The sequence below is a fragment of the Lycorma delicatula genome, chromosome 3 (genome assembly GCF_047948215.1).
Source record: "Lycorma delicatula isolate Av1 chromosome 3, ASM4794821v1, whole genome shotgun sequence".
NCBI lineage: Eukaryota > Metazoa > Arthropoda > Insecta > Hemiptera > Fulgoridae > Lycorma > Lycorma delicatula.
Window position 1 is genome coordinate 110,517,264 of NC_134457.1, and position 16,258 is coordinate 110,533,521.

General features: G+C 28.4%; 1 protein-coding gene across 1 annotated transcript in view; it reads left to right on the forward strand.

Annotated features, from left to right (window-relative positions):
• Window positions 1-4,902: 4,902 nt before the first annotated feature.
• The window catches only part of Nurf-38 (Inorganic pyrophosphatase Nurf-38), a 45,610-nt gene continuing 34,254 nt past the window's right edge, over window positions 4,903-16,258 (forward strand). The window contains exon 1 of the mRNA XM_075360370.1: window positions 4,903-5,124. Coding sequence (XP_075216485.1) covers window positions 4,923-5,124 — 202 coding nt within the window. The 5' untranslated portion in view covers window positions 4,903-4,922. The remainder of the gene's footprint in view (window positions 5,125-16,258) is intronic.

Consider the following 16,258-nt stretch of genomic DNA (forward strand, 5'->3'; position numbering starts at 1 on the left):
GGTGTATAATTTAATAATTTTAATAGCTATTTCTACTAAGATTATAACGTTCTGGGGTAAGATCCAGAGTTGAGGTTTTTCTTTAATGCAATATAACACATGTAGAAATAAAAATCTGTTATTGTAATTGAGTGCATTAATGAGATAAATATATCTTAAGGATTAAATAAAGAAAAGAGATACAGTTAAATTTACATGAGGTGATGTCAATTCTTTCTGAATGAAACTTAAGTATTGACTAAACCTCATTAACGAGATTTCAAAGTACTCAGATGACAGCCTTAAGATCAGTGACTAGATACACTGGAATAGATAAAAGAAGAAATTATGATGCAATAAGAACTGAATATACAGTTATTTAATGACCAAACAAAAAAAGTAAAATCTTTGTAAGTAAAAAAATTGGGTCCATAATGAATTTTACAATTATATGATGAATATGAATCACCAGAAAGAAGGAAAAGAATCAGTTTCAAAATGGACTGGCATTTTAGACTTTGTATCCTACTTTTAGTATAAAAGAGGAAAACATTGTTCATATACAAAATAATTTTAATAGAATTAAATCACAAAATTGCTGAAGGTAGCTTTGGTGTTTGTTTCCATTACTGAAAACAACTGATAACAATCAATTTTAAATAAAATAGTTAAAAAACTAATTGAAAACCTCAATGAATACACAATTACCAATTCAAAGTTTAAAAATGTAACTATTACTTTTATGAAAATAATACAGAAAGAGATGTAAAAAAAATATTATTTACATGTTGAAAGACCACAGTTTGTTTTTTTCTATTAAACTGAAATGAATAGAAATTTCATGTTTTATATATTATAATTATATTGCAGCAGGAGTGTAGGATTTCATAATTAATAATTGACTATTAACCTCCTTAGTGAAGCTGTAGCCTCTTTACTTTTAAAACAGCAAGATTTTTTTGGGTTCAAATTCTGGTTAGGCTTGATATTTTTTATATGATACAGAATTCATCTAACATTAAGACTGTATTTGGGTGTGAGCTTGCTGTTTTTGAACAGTTAGTACTCTGATGAACTTTTTTATTTCCTTTGTTGTTTTGGAAGAATCACAACAATTTCTTTGCAGAAAGCGATACACTTGTTAGAAGTTTATGATTATTGAAAACCCACACATTATCGTGATCATTTCATTAAAGATGTGACACTTGCATGTAGCTTGTTGAAACCAGCAATAACTTTTAAAATTCACTTAATTCAAGCATGGCTGCAAACTGATCTGTCTTCATACACAACAGAAGAAACAGGGGTATCAAAATATTGGTCCAGCAATATGATGTGCTTAAATATGACACATCAAACTCCAAATTTTTTTGGATGTAATGGAATCTCTTACAAATTAGTGGCAGCCCAAATGCAAGTTTTCTTAGATATTAATATATCATTTAAATAAACTAACCCTCACTGCTAAAAAAAAAAGAAATCTTATGCTGATTAATCACATTGTTGTAAATGAGTGTTTTACCACTCAGAATATATAAAGAGCTTTACTGAATCAGAAATAAATAGTTCTTAAACTATTCAAACTATGATGTAGCTACAGCTTCAGACATTTATTGGCTATTTTGCAAAATGAATAAAATATTCCGTCTCTATTAGAAGCTGAATAAGATACGATTCTGTATAGAAAGAACTGCTGAAGTGAATTACTGGGAGATACTACTGAGTCTACACATTCTCTGTAAACTCAGGTGTTAACAGATCCACCTGGCAGTTTCTAGGTCTAGTCTTATCTTTGAAGATGCTGTAGAAAGTAATACATGGTCGATTTCCTTAACAAAAGGAATATTATGGAATTTCTTTTGGGAAACTTAACATGATTATAAGATTACAATGCAAAATAAGCTACCAAAAACGTGGACGCTCTGATGCTGTGCACCACCTGCAACATTAATGGAACTTGTGGGTGGGTAGAGAGGTATGAGAACATTACTGCAGTTCATTCCCAATATAACTCAGCAGTCTTCATTAATTTTATAAAAGTTAAACACTTACATTTCAGGGATATCTAAATTTCTCCATACCTCTGTCACATTATTGTTGAAGCATATTATTTTTCACCAAATGGAAATGCAGAAATACACATTTTGAGATTTTTTCCTATTTGATTCGCACAATTACTAATGATCACTTTTTTCAGTAAAAAAAAAATTGGCTGATAGAACAGCAAGTACCATGAGTGTAAGGCAGGTTTTCAGAAACAATCCAATAAATTTAGATTAATACTAAAAAAACATTTACCTATTCTGTAGTTTAGTCAAACATTTCTCAAGTATTCTTTGTACATTTATAAGGATCTGCTAATGAGTACAAAAAATTGCAGTGAGCAATGGTTGACTTTTTTGGCAGAAAAAGTTAACTGAAATTTCAGAATGAATTTTTTTTCTAAGATTTAAAGTACTTAACGTATATCTCATCAGATAATAAATTTTTTTCTATATATATATATTTCTTTTTTTTTTAAATTTTATTAACAGGTACAAAGAGAGTACTTCAGCTGATCAGACAATTTACTTCAAACAGCAGTTAGAATACGATATATGGGTATGAAGACAACATGTGTCAGAAAATGTTAACAGTAAAGGCTAAATAAAGAAAACCGATCTGTGATAAAAAAAACACACTAAATTATGTTTGACTGCTAAATTTCTTTTCTCAAACAGGTTTTTTTGTTTATTCTTCTTCATTTATCAAAGCAAGAACTGAAATGAATTGCTGATTATGGCACTGTTAAACAATAATCAGGTAGATCAAAAATGATTTCTGTATTTTTTTAAATTCTGTTATATCTGTTAATAGAACAAAAGTTGGATTGTCACTTCATTTTTGTTAAAACATAAATTGTACTATCACTACATCTTATTTAAGTAATAACATCTTGCTAGTAGTAATTTTACATTACTACTAACAAGATAAATACACCTAACATAGTGTACACCTAACATAACCATACACCATACACCTAACATGTTAGGTGTTAAATACACCTAACATAAAGTAGTTATGGATAAATTTTTGTTCTAACCTAGCCTTTTCAGTTTAGTTTTTTAAGTTCTAAAAACCTTAATAACTAATATTTGGGGGTTATAACATTGAAGGATGTTGTTGAAAAGAGTTGCATCCAATTAATGATGCAGTCATTAGTTATAAATTCTAATATTAGGAGTGCAACTAGTCAATACCCCATAATTATTGACGAGGAGATTTCTCTTGTTCTTCTAAGATTTGATCTATTGCTGGTAGCATTGATTAAGTGAAACCAACCTTTTTAGAGCTGTCCATACAAATATGGAAAAAATACATTTTTCTTGACCCAGAGATAACAGCTTTGTTTCTACTTTAAAAACCTGTCCACTCACAAAAAATACATAATGAATTAAAATTCTAATGGAAATTATGAGCAGAGAGAATGTAAGAATGTATTTTTCACATGTATTGCATTTTAATACTCAGCTATGACAATAATATAAAAAATATATTAAAGTATACTGCCTAAAATAACTTTCTACTATTCATGAAAGAAGGAATCAGATAAAGAAAGAAACATTTAAAACGCTAAGATCAATAAGAATAAGATAATAACTTTGAATAGTAGACTGTGGATAACAAAGAAAGTGTTCTTTGGTGGTTGGGTTTCAATTAACTGCACATTTCAGGAATGGTCGACCTGAGACTGAACATGACTAGACTTCATTTACATTATGCTCATTCATCCTCTTTAGTAATACCTTTAGCCTCAGGTGGTTCCGGAAGCTATGCAGAAAAAGATAATACCAGCACATAATAATAAAACTTTGACCATGGCCAAGTAAGAATAATGCCCTTCTAAAAATTTCTATAGGTTGAAATTTATACTAAATGTTGCAATTGCAGCAGACATATTTGTTTACCATTTTGTACTAAGTTCAATTTATTGTAAAAATGTATTTGATTGTAAAAAATGTATTTGTATTTTCCTTTCCAGGAAAAATATTTAAATAATAATTAGATTAAATTTATCTAATTAATAAAAAAATTATTGATGACATCTATGTTGCATGCATCATCCATTTACTCTCTACATTGCAGCACTTAAGATTACATGTATTTATACTTAAATGCAGACCCTCTTTATACAATTGTTTTCAAAGTAGTGTTATCTGTTGTTTCCAGAGACTTATTTATTTGTTAGCAAAAAGTTTCAAAAACAAAATGTAAGTGTAAAATTTTATTTACATTTTGAGCTTCATAACAAAAATTGAAATTCTGCCAAAAGCCAAAATTGCTTTTAAGCAAGATTGTTTTTTAGTAGCATCTAAATAAAAATATGCAAACATACAATTTCAGGCAGTTAAAAGAAAAATAGTAATTTTATTTATAAATAAAATTGCTAGTGCACAGTCATCCAGTTATCTCATTATATGGTTCATGGTAGTGCTCAAACATGACAATGCAACATTACTGCATTAAATAGTGAAAACACTGTATGATGCATTAATAGTCTTAATCATACTACTTGACATCTTCAACAAAAAATAACGAAAGTAAATAACTAGAAGTACGGAATTTTCAAAGTTCAAATTGATATTCATTTCAATAGCTCATAATAATATTAGAAAAAAAAACATCGGATTTCAAACACAAATTTATTTATTTTTTTAAGAATAATCTTACAACATGAACCTATTTCTCTTCCTCCAGTAGTGATTTTTTTTAAATGCTCTTTCGCGTAATCTGTAAACAAACTTTATTTTTACGACAAAAAGTACAGGTAAATATATTTATTTATTTTTTTTGTCGCTGATATTTGTCGATGATATTTTAAGTATCCCCACTTTTATTTCATGAGCAATATTTATACCATGTTCTAGAGGTAAATTTTATTATGTTGGACACACTGATATGAGATGGCTGTAGTGCATGCTTGTTTAGGTCGATTTGCCACCAGTCGGCTTGGATCCTGTTATAATACTCATAAAGCAATTCGATTTCTAGTACCCTTACACTGTACCATTACTAGTCTTGTTCACTCAGCTTTATCGCGAAAAATGGCTTATCAGACAGTGGAACGTGGAACACCTAATTCAGAAGACTATAGAATTTACTTTAGTGAGTATTAAAACATATATTAACTTTGACGTAAGTAGGGTAAAGTTCATTTATAACCTCTTAAAAGCCGAATAAATTTTACTGCATAACAGATAGTACTGTTTTGCAGTTTAATTCAAGGTTATAATATGATAATACACATTTATTTAATCTGTGTAATATATTTTATAACGCAATTATTTATTTCAATGCCGACTTTTAGATACAACAATTGCAATATTAACTCGCGTGTTTCTATCGTACCAATTGCACGAACTGAAAATAATTGGTATAATGAATTATTTTTTCCAATTATTTGTTTTTTTTATTTTTAAGAAAAAGATTTTTATGAATTTGATGTGAAATTATGTTGCAGAACAGGTATTGGATGAGATTTCTTTACAAATAGTGTTTGTGGTTGGCAACCTTCCCGGTTCCTAATAATTATTAGCCGATATTGAAAAAAGTAGCGGGTGTTTTACTTGTCGTTTACAACAATATCTTATCTCCAACAATAGGCCACCATTTATGTTTAAAAAATATTTACTTTGGTTGTTAAATTTCAAAAGTAAATTTTTATTGTATATGGAATATGAATTCGTTGAAATTAAGTTAAATGCAACTATTCTTACAAATGCAATTAGTTTGATTGTCTATGATGTATTTTGTATTATTATTTCTGAAATAAAATAAAAGTTAAACTTTTAAATTTGTAAGCTACTTTTATTTTATCTTAATTCTCTAAAAGTTTATGATATACTTTAATCCCTAATTTGCGATTTTTGCTAATTTCTGAGAATGTTTATGATTTTGTATGTGTATATGTGATTTTGTTTTGTGTGCATTATGTGTAGCCTAAAAATAGTCTTATTGTAGGGCTGTATTTAAAAGTATAGTTTTATATGTTTGTGTAATAATTCACTGTTAAGCTATTTCTCTACAAGCATTAAAATTTACCTGCTGTATTGTTTTGCATTAATCTGTACTTATTTCAAATTCTTCTGTAATTTTGTTTGTTTTTGATTGATTTAGTTGCACATTTTTAGATTATCTCTATAAATTGTTTACTGATTTTTGTAAATGTTTGCTATGCTGAAAGTGGTAAAAGTGGAATCAACTACAATAACATAGTACTTTGATCTAATTAGTATTAAAAATATTAACTGAAACAAGGGATACAAATTATTAAACTTTTCCTACAGTATATTGCTTTACCAATCAAAAAAATCTTTAACCCTACTGGATGAGTTCTAATAACAAAAAAAAGTGCATACTGATAGTGTGAAAATTTCATAGTATGTAAGGAGTACAAAGTCTGATAAGGATTTGAATCCAGCATTCTAGTTGAAGCTTATGTATTACCTCATTTTAACAAATTTCACGTAAATGCTTGTAACTTAACAAGTGCAAAAAAATTGTTTTGCTTTCCTATGTTGTATGTCTTAGATTTTTAAAGGGACGCCATGTGGTTATGCATGATAAACTATATATTTTTAATTTTTTATAACATTGACCTACATGTGTTATATGACCTTACCTTATTATAATAGAAATATAAAGTGTTTCTTTTATCTCGTTCCAATATTGATTGATTGTCAAGGTTACTTAAGAAAAAATGTTATCTTAAGTGTTTAAATTTTTTTTTTATCCATTTCAATTTCCTTAATATTACAATTAAAAAATTCGTTCTTTTTTATTACTATGTATTAGCAGTACTACTACTACATTATATAATTTTTGTTTTCTCTTTACTAAGAAAATATTTATTAATTTAATTATAGGTAATTCTGAGGAATTTCTTGTTCACCTTCAATTTTTTTCATTCTTTAATATACCTTAGGAGATAGACTTAGGATCAAGGAGAACCCAGATCTAAATGCTTGAAAGCTGGTTTGGATACCAGGTGACCCATAGAAGGTCAGTTTCTGCCGTGACTAGTCAATTAGCAATCAGTTTTTTAGTTTAACCTGTTCAGATGCTAATCTGTTCTTTAGAAGGAGGTTAGATTTAAAGTTTGAATAAGGTTAGAGAAAGTAATAAACTATAAAGCAACTTTAATAGTTGTCTGAATCATCAGACTTTGAGTCAGCCATTGAAGATGACTGATTACATTCTTCCTAATGAGGTATTTGTCTTAACACAAGACTAATAGCAAGATATATGCGACATAGTCTCTCTCTCTGTAGTGACTTATTTACGTTTATACATAGATTAAGCAAAGTGCTCTAAGAGATGTTTAAGTATTTATCCCCAACCTCTCTCCACAAAAGTCTACTCTTAACTCTCTCCACAGATCAGATTAGTACAGGTCTTGATAACTCACAAAAGTGATAGCTAATAATTGATTATAGTATGAATAATGCAGTACAGACTTTGATGTTACATGGGTTACTCGCAGTCCAAACTTGCTTTGCAACTTTTAGATCTTTCATTTTCGTGAACCTAAGCTTATCCACTATGGTATATTAAGATATGAATAAGATTGAAGTTGATCAATATTCTGTATTTTAAAAAAAATTATAATTAATAATTCTGCATCTTTATTTTTGTGTGAAATTATATATATATATATAAATATACACTTATGTACTTCATAAATTTTTATTTTTTTTTTATTTTAATGTATAATTCAAAATATATACATCAATTTTGATTGTGTGTTCTTCTTTGTCCTATCTTATAATACTTGAAGGTTAATATGTTACCTGTGCTGAGAAAAAAGGAGCCTTAAGACCAAATAACACAAGTTAAAATTTAGTTATATGGATTAAGTGAAAGAGCGAATTGTTTATTTAGATAATGTTCATTCATGCAGATAGCTGAGTATATATTGTTACCTGTGCTGAGAAAAAAGGAGCCTTAAGACCAAATAACACAGAAAGTTAAAATTAAGTTATATGGATTAAATGAAAGAGCGAATTGTTTATTTAAATAACGTTCATTCATGCAGAAAGCTGAGTATATATTCTGTAGATTTTACATGATCAGAGCTCATTTTTATTGATGCTTTTATTTTGTATTGCTCCAATTTAATTTTATATTTTTGCTATAAGCATTTTACTGGGATTACATTTGGATTGAAAATTTTTTCCTTTAAAAAGGTAAGACATTTTAGAAAATATCATAATGAAACTATTTCATTGGAATAGAAAAAAACAATACTGAAGGTGGAAAGGAAAAAGAGTATACTTAATTTAGCAATAAGTATGAAACCAAACTAGCATAATTTACATAGCATAACTTAGATTAATTTTCTGTGCGAACTAGTCTTTAGGATTAAGCAACTGTAGAAAAATTAAGAAAAAAGTGAAAAATATCAAAAAACTTTTTCTGTTTGTAGTAAAAATCTCTATCAAAACAAGTGGAATGAAACCTTTTTTCAAAACAATTTATTTTGAACATTTTTTTTATGTTATTGGCACATAAGCTGGAAGCTTGTGCATGGGATATACAATTTTGTAGCATATGAAAAATGCCATACATGACTGGGATTTGAACCTGGGACCTCTGGATATGACAGATGCTACCACTTTGCCACAGAGTTTGGCATTATCCTTACTGCTTACTGTATTAGAAGTAGAGATTTCATTACTGTAAGATTCAATTTATGAAGGACCTTCTGTTTAATTTCAGTCTATTCTATGACTATCAATCTGTTTTATTTATATTTAAAATATTGTACTATTATTGTTTTAAAGAAAACTTATTTACAGGTAGTAAACGTAATTTACATTTAAATCCATGTAATGAATTCCATTAGCCCAGACAGACTTCTCATTATCAAAAAATATTAGTATAAATATATCTTTTCGCAAATAATAAAAGCTTTATAAATGACAATGAAACCAAAGTCATGTAATTGATAGTGGTAGTAGTTAATGAAGTAAATAAAGTTAAGAATTATGTAGAAATATGAGGCAGGGAAATAGAAAAAATAAGTGATATTGTTGTGATGAAATTATTTACGATGAATTTTAAAGTAGTTTTGAGGGTGGAGCAGATGGTTGGTGCTAGGTTTCTTGTGTGATCATTTATTCTTACAGTTATACCTTACAGTGGTTCTGAAGGATAAACAGAAAAAATCTTATGTGGACACCACATGACTTTTTGTATGCTTATTAAATATTACATATACGTATTTTTTGCTCCACTTCATTTAAACTTATTTCATTTGAAAGTGAGATATGATCCTCCAATTCTTTATAAAGTGGAGAAAGTTATACAATTGCATTGTGGTGGACACATCACCATTTTATTTTAGTTTATATATTAATTTTGTTTCACATCGCTCAAGTAGTTACGTGGTGTAAGTGAGAACGTGTCTGATCTGTAACCATGCACACATAAGTTCAAATCTTACTTCATATACATATATTTTTTAAACTTTTTCTTCATTTAAATATATTGATTTATTAATAATTATTAAGCTCTGCAAAAATGTTTGACTTAAAATGAAAAGTACATAAAATTTTATTCGAATCAATGTGCCTTCCCTTTGTAAGATCAAAATATTTCATTAATTAAAATTTTATTTGGCTATAACTTTGGAACCAATGAAACTAAGTACCACTTACGATATATAGTTGAAAAGCTCTCGGCGAGATCTTATTACTGTAGTTAGGAAAAAGTTCAAAATCAAAATTGTTTGCATTTTGGACATTTTTGGTCAAATCCAAAATTTCAGCATCCATTCGATATCATTTTTTGTACAAGAAAGTAAAAAGAAAGAAGCTTTTGGCTTGGTGATCCATATACCATGCAGCAGATGTACTTAGTACTCAAAAGAAGACAACTGCCTTACAGGCCTCCAGATCAAGGAAATTGTAGTAGATTGTTGAATATCTGTTAATGTCACAAATTTAAATAAAGGACTTTGAACAATAGGACTCATTCTGCTAGGAAAAAAATTATTAAAATTTATTTTAATTAAAGGAGACATCAATGACAAAAGTTTTATTATTTATTTTGTAATTAAAAAATTTGTTGTAGTGAATACACTCAAAGCTTGTGAAAACAATCCTTTCTTGGGTTAATCTTTATTGTAGTTATTTATTAATAGCTAATGTATGAGTAGAATAAATTACATACTTATTACTTAGTAATGTGTTTATAATGCAATAGACCTGTATTTTAAGTAAAAATTTGCCGACCTCCGCGATGCAAGTGGTACCAGACCTTTTATCCGGAGGTCCCGGGTTTGCATCCCAGTCAGGCATGGCATTTTCACACATGCAGCAAACTCGTTCTCTCATCCTCTGAAGCAGTACCTAAAAAAAGTCCTGGAGGTAACAGTGTGAGAGAGTATGGTGTAGGCTAATGAGAATTTAATCTGAATTAAATCTTTGACTGAATTTAATCTTTATTAAAGGGAGATTACAAGTTCAGAATAGAGTCTTTGTCTTAATCTTATTCTATAATAAAGGAAGTGAAACAAGATTTAATGGCCAGCCCTAGTGGGATTTAAATATTAGAGACTGTATTTGACTATTTCTAGCTCCTTTTTTTATACAATTTTTTTTTATATTGATTTCTAAGCATTTACATAATTAAAATATTCATATGTCCATTTAAGTTTTAATTTTAGTTCTTGTATTTGTATTTAGTGATACCATTTACATACATAGCTCATTCAATATTAATAAATGGTAATAATTAACATTAAAGTTTATATTGGAATCATAACTAAGAAAAAATAAATGATTAATAAAAATATAGAAATAAGAAAATTGTAGTTTATTAAAAAAGGTTTCATCTTTGCAATATAATTACAATTAGGCAAATTTCATACAATTGCAATTTTACAATCTCTTATCCTAAGATCCTTTGTTTCCGAACTGGTCACATACAGAAATCATAATTTATGAAATTTTTTTATTGGATGATAATGACTATTATTTTGTATTTATGTTATATTTTGAATTAAATTACTTGTTTTATTAATTGATTGCATATTTATAAAATTGTTATAATGCTGCTACTAATTTTCTCAGCATTAATTAATGCACAGATAACTTATGAAATAGCTTAAATGGTAAAGGGAAATAGGGAATTTCAAAGTATGAAATTCTAATTTCCGATGTTTCAACCAGTTACATGTTTAAGATGTATGTTTTATTCATAAAGTATTAAGTGTTATTTGAGTAATGTTGTGAAATAAATGATGCTGTTTATTTATAACCGTATTTTTTCTGATTGTGTAATTATTAACTTGATTGTAATATGAATGATTAGTAATTTGTTTATTCAAGAACTATAAAATATGTATACTTATTTGTTTTTGTTATCAGTAATATGTATCTTATCTGGGAGTAATAAATTTGTTTAATAATAAATTCAAATTTGAAACTGTTATAGTACAGATTTTTTATTATCCATTATAACGCACTTAATTATTAAATTTATTTTTTGTTTGTGTATAACTATAATGTTTGTACCCTATAGGATCAATATGAGGTCTGGATAAACCTGTTACTTGCAATTAGATTTGACATCTATGATTAATTTTGTTTCTATTTGATTAAGTTAATGTTTGTGATCTGTAGTCATTAACCTAAATCTCCACAAATCTAACTGCCTTCGTTAGTTGAGAATTATTGGTACTGGGAAAAAAAATTATTTTTTTCTATTATTAAAAATTGAACCTGCTGGATGGTAATCAAGGTTTATTAACCTGTAATGTTTTATTATTATATCCAGAAACAATTATACCTTTGTTCAAAATTATCTTATAATAAGAAGAATTCATTCTCTCTCTTCTGTCAGTCTTTATTAATGAAACATTTTTTCTAATATTTATGAATTTTTAGTATTGATTAAAAATATACCTATACGGACATGCTCACTTTAGTGTGGCCACAATGGTTCTTCCGATTATACAGTAGCGTGCAAATTAATCCGAACACAGAAGTTTATTCAAGAAAAAGTAACTGTAACAAAAAAATCATAACTGTGTAATTTGTGAATGTTTTGTTATTCAGAAAGGTTTTCCACATTTTTGGCAGTATGGCATGGTGCCAGATCTTGTTTGAACACTCTGTTGCCTTGTGGAAATTTGTTTTGAAGTCTACCCTTTCCTTCAGAATCTTGATATATCCATTATTTTTCAACATACCATCAGCAGAGCAGATGGTATGTTGAAAAAGTGTCCAAGGACCTTCAAATGTGAAAAACCCAAACATATTTTTTCTGGGCATATTTAACTGATTGTTGGATATAAGTGGTGATGTATTTTCATCTGATATTTTTCTAACATGTGGAACCCTTTGCCTCTGAACATAAAAATGTGACTCATCGGAAAACATTTTTTCCAGTGTTTTTTGGTTCAGTTACCATGTGCTTTGACCCAAAAGAGCCGTTATTGCACATTGCTGGTGTAAAAAGCTGCTTTTTAGCTGACCAACCAGCTGCTTTCCATAAAGTTGCAAGAAGTCTGCGTTATATTAGCTGTCATACTGAATGTTAATTCTTGATTTAAGTCCACGGCAGATAATCTTGAATCAAGTTTAATTTAAATGCTGGACTAGGGACATTGTATTGCAGTATTTTTTTTTTATGATCATATTTGCCTTTTTGATGAGGTGAAATGGAATCAGTTTCTTTAAATTAGCATTCACTATTTCAGCACTTCACACAGAAGCTATTTGTCATTGTGTCATACTGGTATGCCCAGGAAAGAGAAACAGTTTTTAAATGCTTTCTTATAGTTATTATTATTATTACTATTATATATTCAAGACAAACAGAACAAAAAATATGAAATTATGATTTTGTAATTATTTATAAAATGAAAATTGCTAAATAACCAATGGGCAATTAGCCCACATTACTCATACAACTTAAAGAATCTGTATTGTCAAGCACTGTTAGCCACAATATAGAAATAAACAAAAAACTCCTCCCTGTATTTGGCTTAATTTGCACACTGGATTTTTTTTCTTTTTGTGTAACCTGTTTGATGAACTAAATACCAAAAACAAATTAATTTAATAATAAATAATTAATTTAATTCTACTAATAGGCCTGATTTTTATCTGGGGGAGTTGGCATATTCCTCAAAGTTAATAGTTAAGATAAAAGCTGTATGTAATTGGATTTCTCATACTTTCAGTAGATTTCTTTTATGTTCTCTGCTTTGAAGTAGGTCAAAAATTGTATTACCATAAATTGATTATGCATTAGCCTATTTAAAACAACAAAGATGAGATAAGATGAAAAAATGACAGACCTTTGCTGAAAATCAAACCACAGGCAGACTGATCTAGAAGCCCAATCTTCTTCAACTGCCCAGTCGTTAAAATACCAGAGACACTTTAACTTGAATTAGATCTACCAGAATTGAATTTGCTTTGTCTTATCTCTTTATAAGGTTGTGAATCAACAAATCTGTATGTTGTTTCTACTATGGCATTTTCTCTTTTTTCATTTGTTTGTCTGTTGGATGATAAGGTAAATAAGTTTGAATATGTTAGTTTGAATTGTAGGCTGGTTAGATTACTGTAAAATTGACCTCAGCAAGATTACCTAAGTTTTGAAGTTAACTTTTGTGAAAATTTAGTGATATTAGATGTGTCTAAATTTGTTCATTGTGGGTTCATAATAGAGCTAATGACCCACATGGAGTGGGTTACATTATTAAAAATTTCTTTTACGGGTTCCCACCATAATTACAGTACTGCACGTGATCAAAAAGAAGTGACCTACACTTTTTCTGTTAAATTTTACTGGGGTTCCACATTGCAAATATTTTTTAATTGCAAGATATATCTCATGCATTTGAAATATATTATAAATAAATTCATTGTTTTATAACAAATTATAGAAGCTTAAATATAAATTATAATGTGAAATTTTATTACAAGATTTTATTATTTGATTTATGTGAAGGTCACATGTGCACCAATAAAATAGCAGTAACATTATATTACACTTCAAGGTAACATACTATGGCTATAAAAAATGTATAATGTATTTTTTTCTATTGCAGTTAAAAAAAATATATATATAAGAGCTTGAAGAAATTTTATTTTTGTAGATTAAGAATGTATGGTAAAAAAAATGAATTTTAAGCATTTCTGCAGTCAACTTTTTTTAGCAGTTGCATTTTAACGTGAATGTGACCTACTTAAATTTTTTTTAAAAATAAAATGCTGTTCTGTTCCAGTCATTCAATAAATTTATATGTTTAATTATTGTATGTTATTGACACTTAAATGAATAAAAAAATTTTTTCTTCTTTGGTATTTATTTGCATTATGGTGCATAATTGTAGGACAATTTATTTATAAAAAATACCAAAAGATTTATCTAATATAACCCACCACCAACTTCTTGTAATTGGAAGATCATTAAGAACACTGGCTGGATTGAAAATAAACTACAGTTTGCAGTGAATCCAGCATTTTTTTTTAATTTTTACTCATAATCCATTAATTTGATTAAGGATTATTCAGCTGTAATATCTTTTACATGTTACACAAAAAAAAAACTTTGTTCTCATAACTATGTTTAGTCCTTTATTTCCATATCTTGTTTTATTTTTTTAGTGTGATTTATTGTAGTTTTTTTAGTTCAATTTATTTTTTTTTTATTTGCTTTTGGCAGCCGTATTTTTTTTAATTATTATAATTTTGTTTATCATTTGTGTAGTTATTACTTACTTATACACACTTTATCTGTATATTTTAAACTTCAGAGTTATTTCCTAAAGTTGACAGTTAGGAACCACATTCCAGCTGTTGGCCAATGCCAAACCCAATTTGAAAAAAAAAAACAAGATGTTAGGATTTTATTCCTTTATTTCTTTTAGTGTTTTTTCTCTTCCTATATTTCATGGTTATTCAAAATACCAGAAATTTGTCTAGCTCTTCATGCATTTAAAGTTGATGATTAATTCCTAATATGTCTGAATATCTAGTGAAACAAGACCAGTGTAATAGACTTAAGTAATGGATTCCTGTCTGTTAAGAAGAAAGTAGTAGAAAATATAATAACAAGGAAGAAACCCTAAACGGAACCCTTTCAGTAAAGCTAACAGGTTTGTTTAACAGTTGTTCTTTGTAATACTGCCCCAACAACACACCTAAACATGTTGTTCTGTGAGAAAAGTTACCGGACCAGAGTAAGAATGCACGGGAAAATGTAAGTCACAGGCCGATGTTTCTCATGCTTAACTGTGGTCTGGTCCTGTATGTCAAGAGGATAGGAGTACAAATATTCCAGGGAAGACAAGTTGAAATCAGTTGTGCGAGAGAGTTCTAAGCGAGGAGTTAATATGTGAGTTTGAAGCGAGAGTATCCTGCAAGGAGGTCGGCAAGTCTGTGAAGGAGAAAATTTCTAATGCGTACAAATTCAGTGCGATTAATTGATGTTACAAGTAATTACAGACAGACAGTATATGAAAACAAGAAATGGTTCATTAAGTTGCTATTAGAAAAAAAAGAGATAATGTACTAAATTTCATTCATAAATTAGGGTAGTTTTATTTGTGAACAGCAAAGGTATTTGCAGTGAAAGAACTAAATACCAAAAACAAATTAATTTACATTCAAAAGCCTGTATCTTGTCTTTTATTTTTTTCTCCAGTGTCCATGTTTCACTATCGTACAAAAGTATACTCCAAACTTAGCATTTTACCAGTCTCTTTATCAGGCCTTTGGATCCATGTTTCTGTAGAGTAGGTTTTTTTTTTTAATAAAGGCTTCCTTTGCCATTGCAGAATAAATAATTTAATTCTACTACTAATAGGCCTGATTTTTATCTGGTGGAGTTGGCATATTCCTGAAAGTTAATAGTTAAGATAAAAAAGCTGTATGTAATTAGATTTCTCATACTTTCAGTAGATTTCTTTTATGTTCTCTGCTTTGAAGTAGGTCAAAAACCTAAACTAAAGTGTTTAGTGATCATACTAATGTCTTTTGTCAATGGTACTGAATTCTGGTTTTCAATATGTAACAACCTGTAAATAGATCCTGATGTAATCACTGTTTTTTATTATTGTTATTTGTTGTTGTGGCTGTGATTACTAAGTATTATTTGTTTATTGTTGTTGTTATTATTATTATTACTACTGTTGTCATTATTATTGATTTGCCTTGTTTTACTTAAACAGATGTTCTTAAACTAATAAATTGTAATTATAAACATTTTAAGTTGTTAA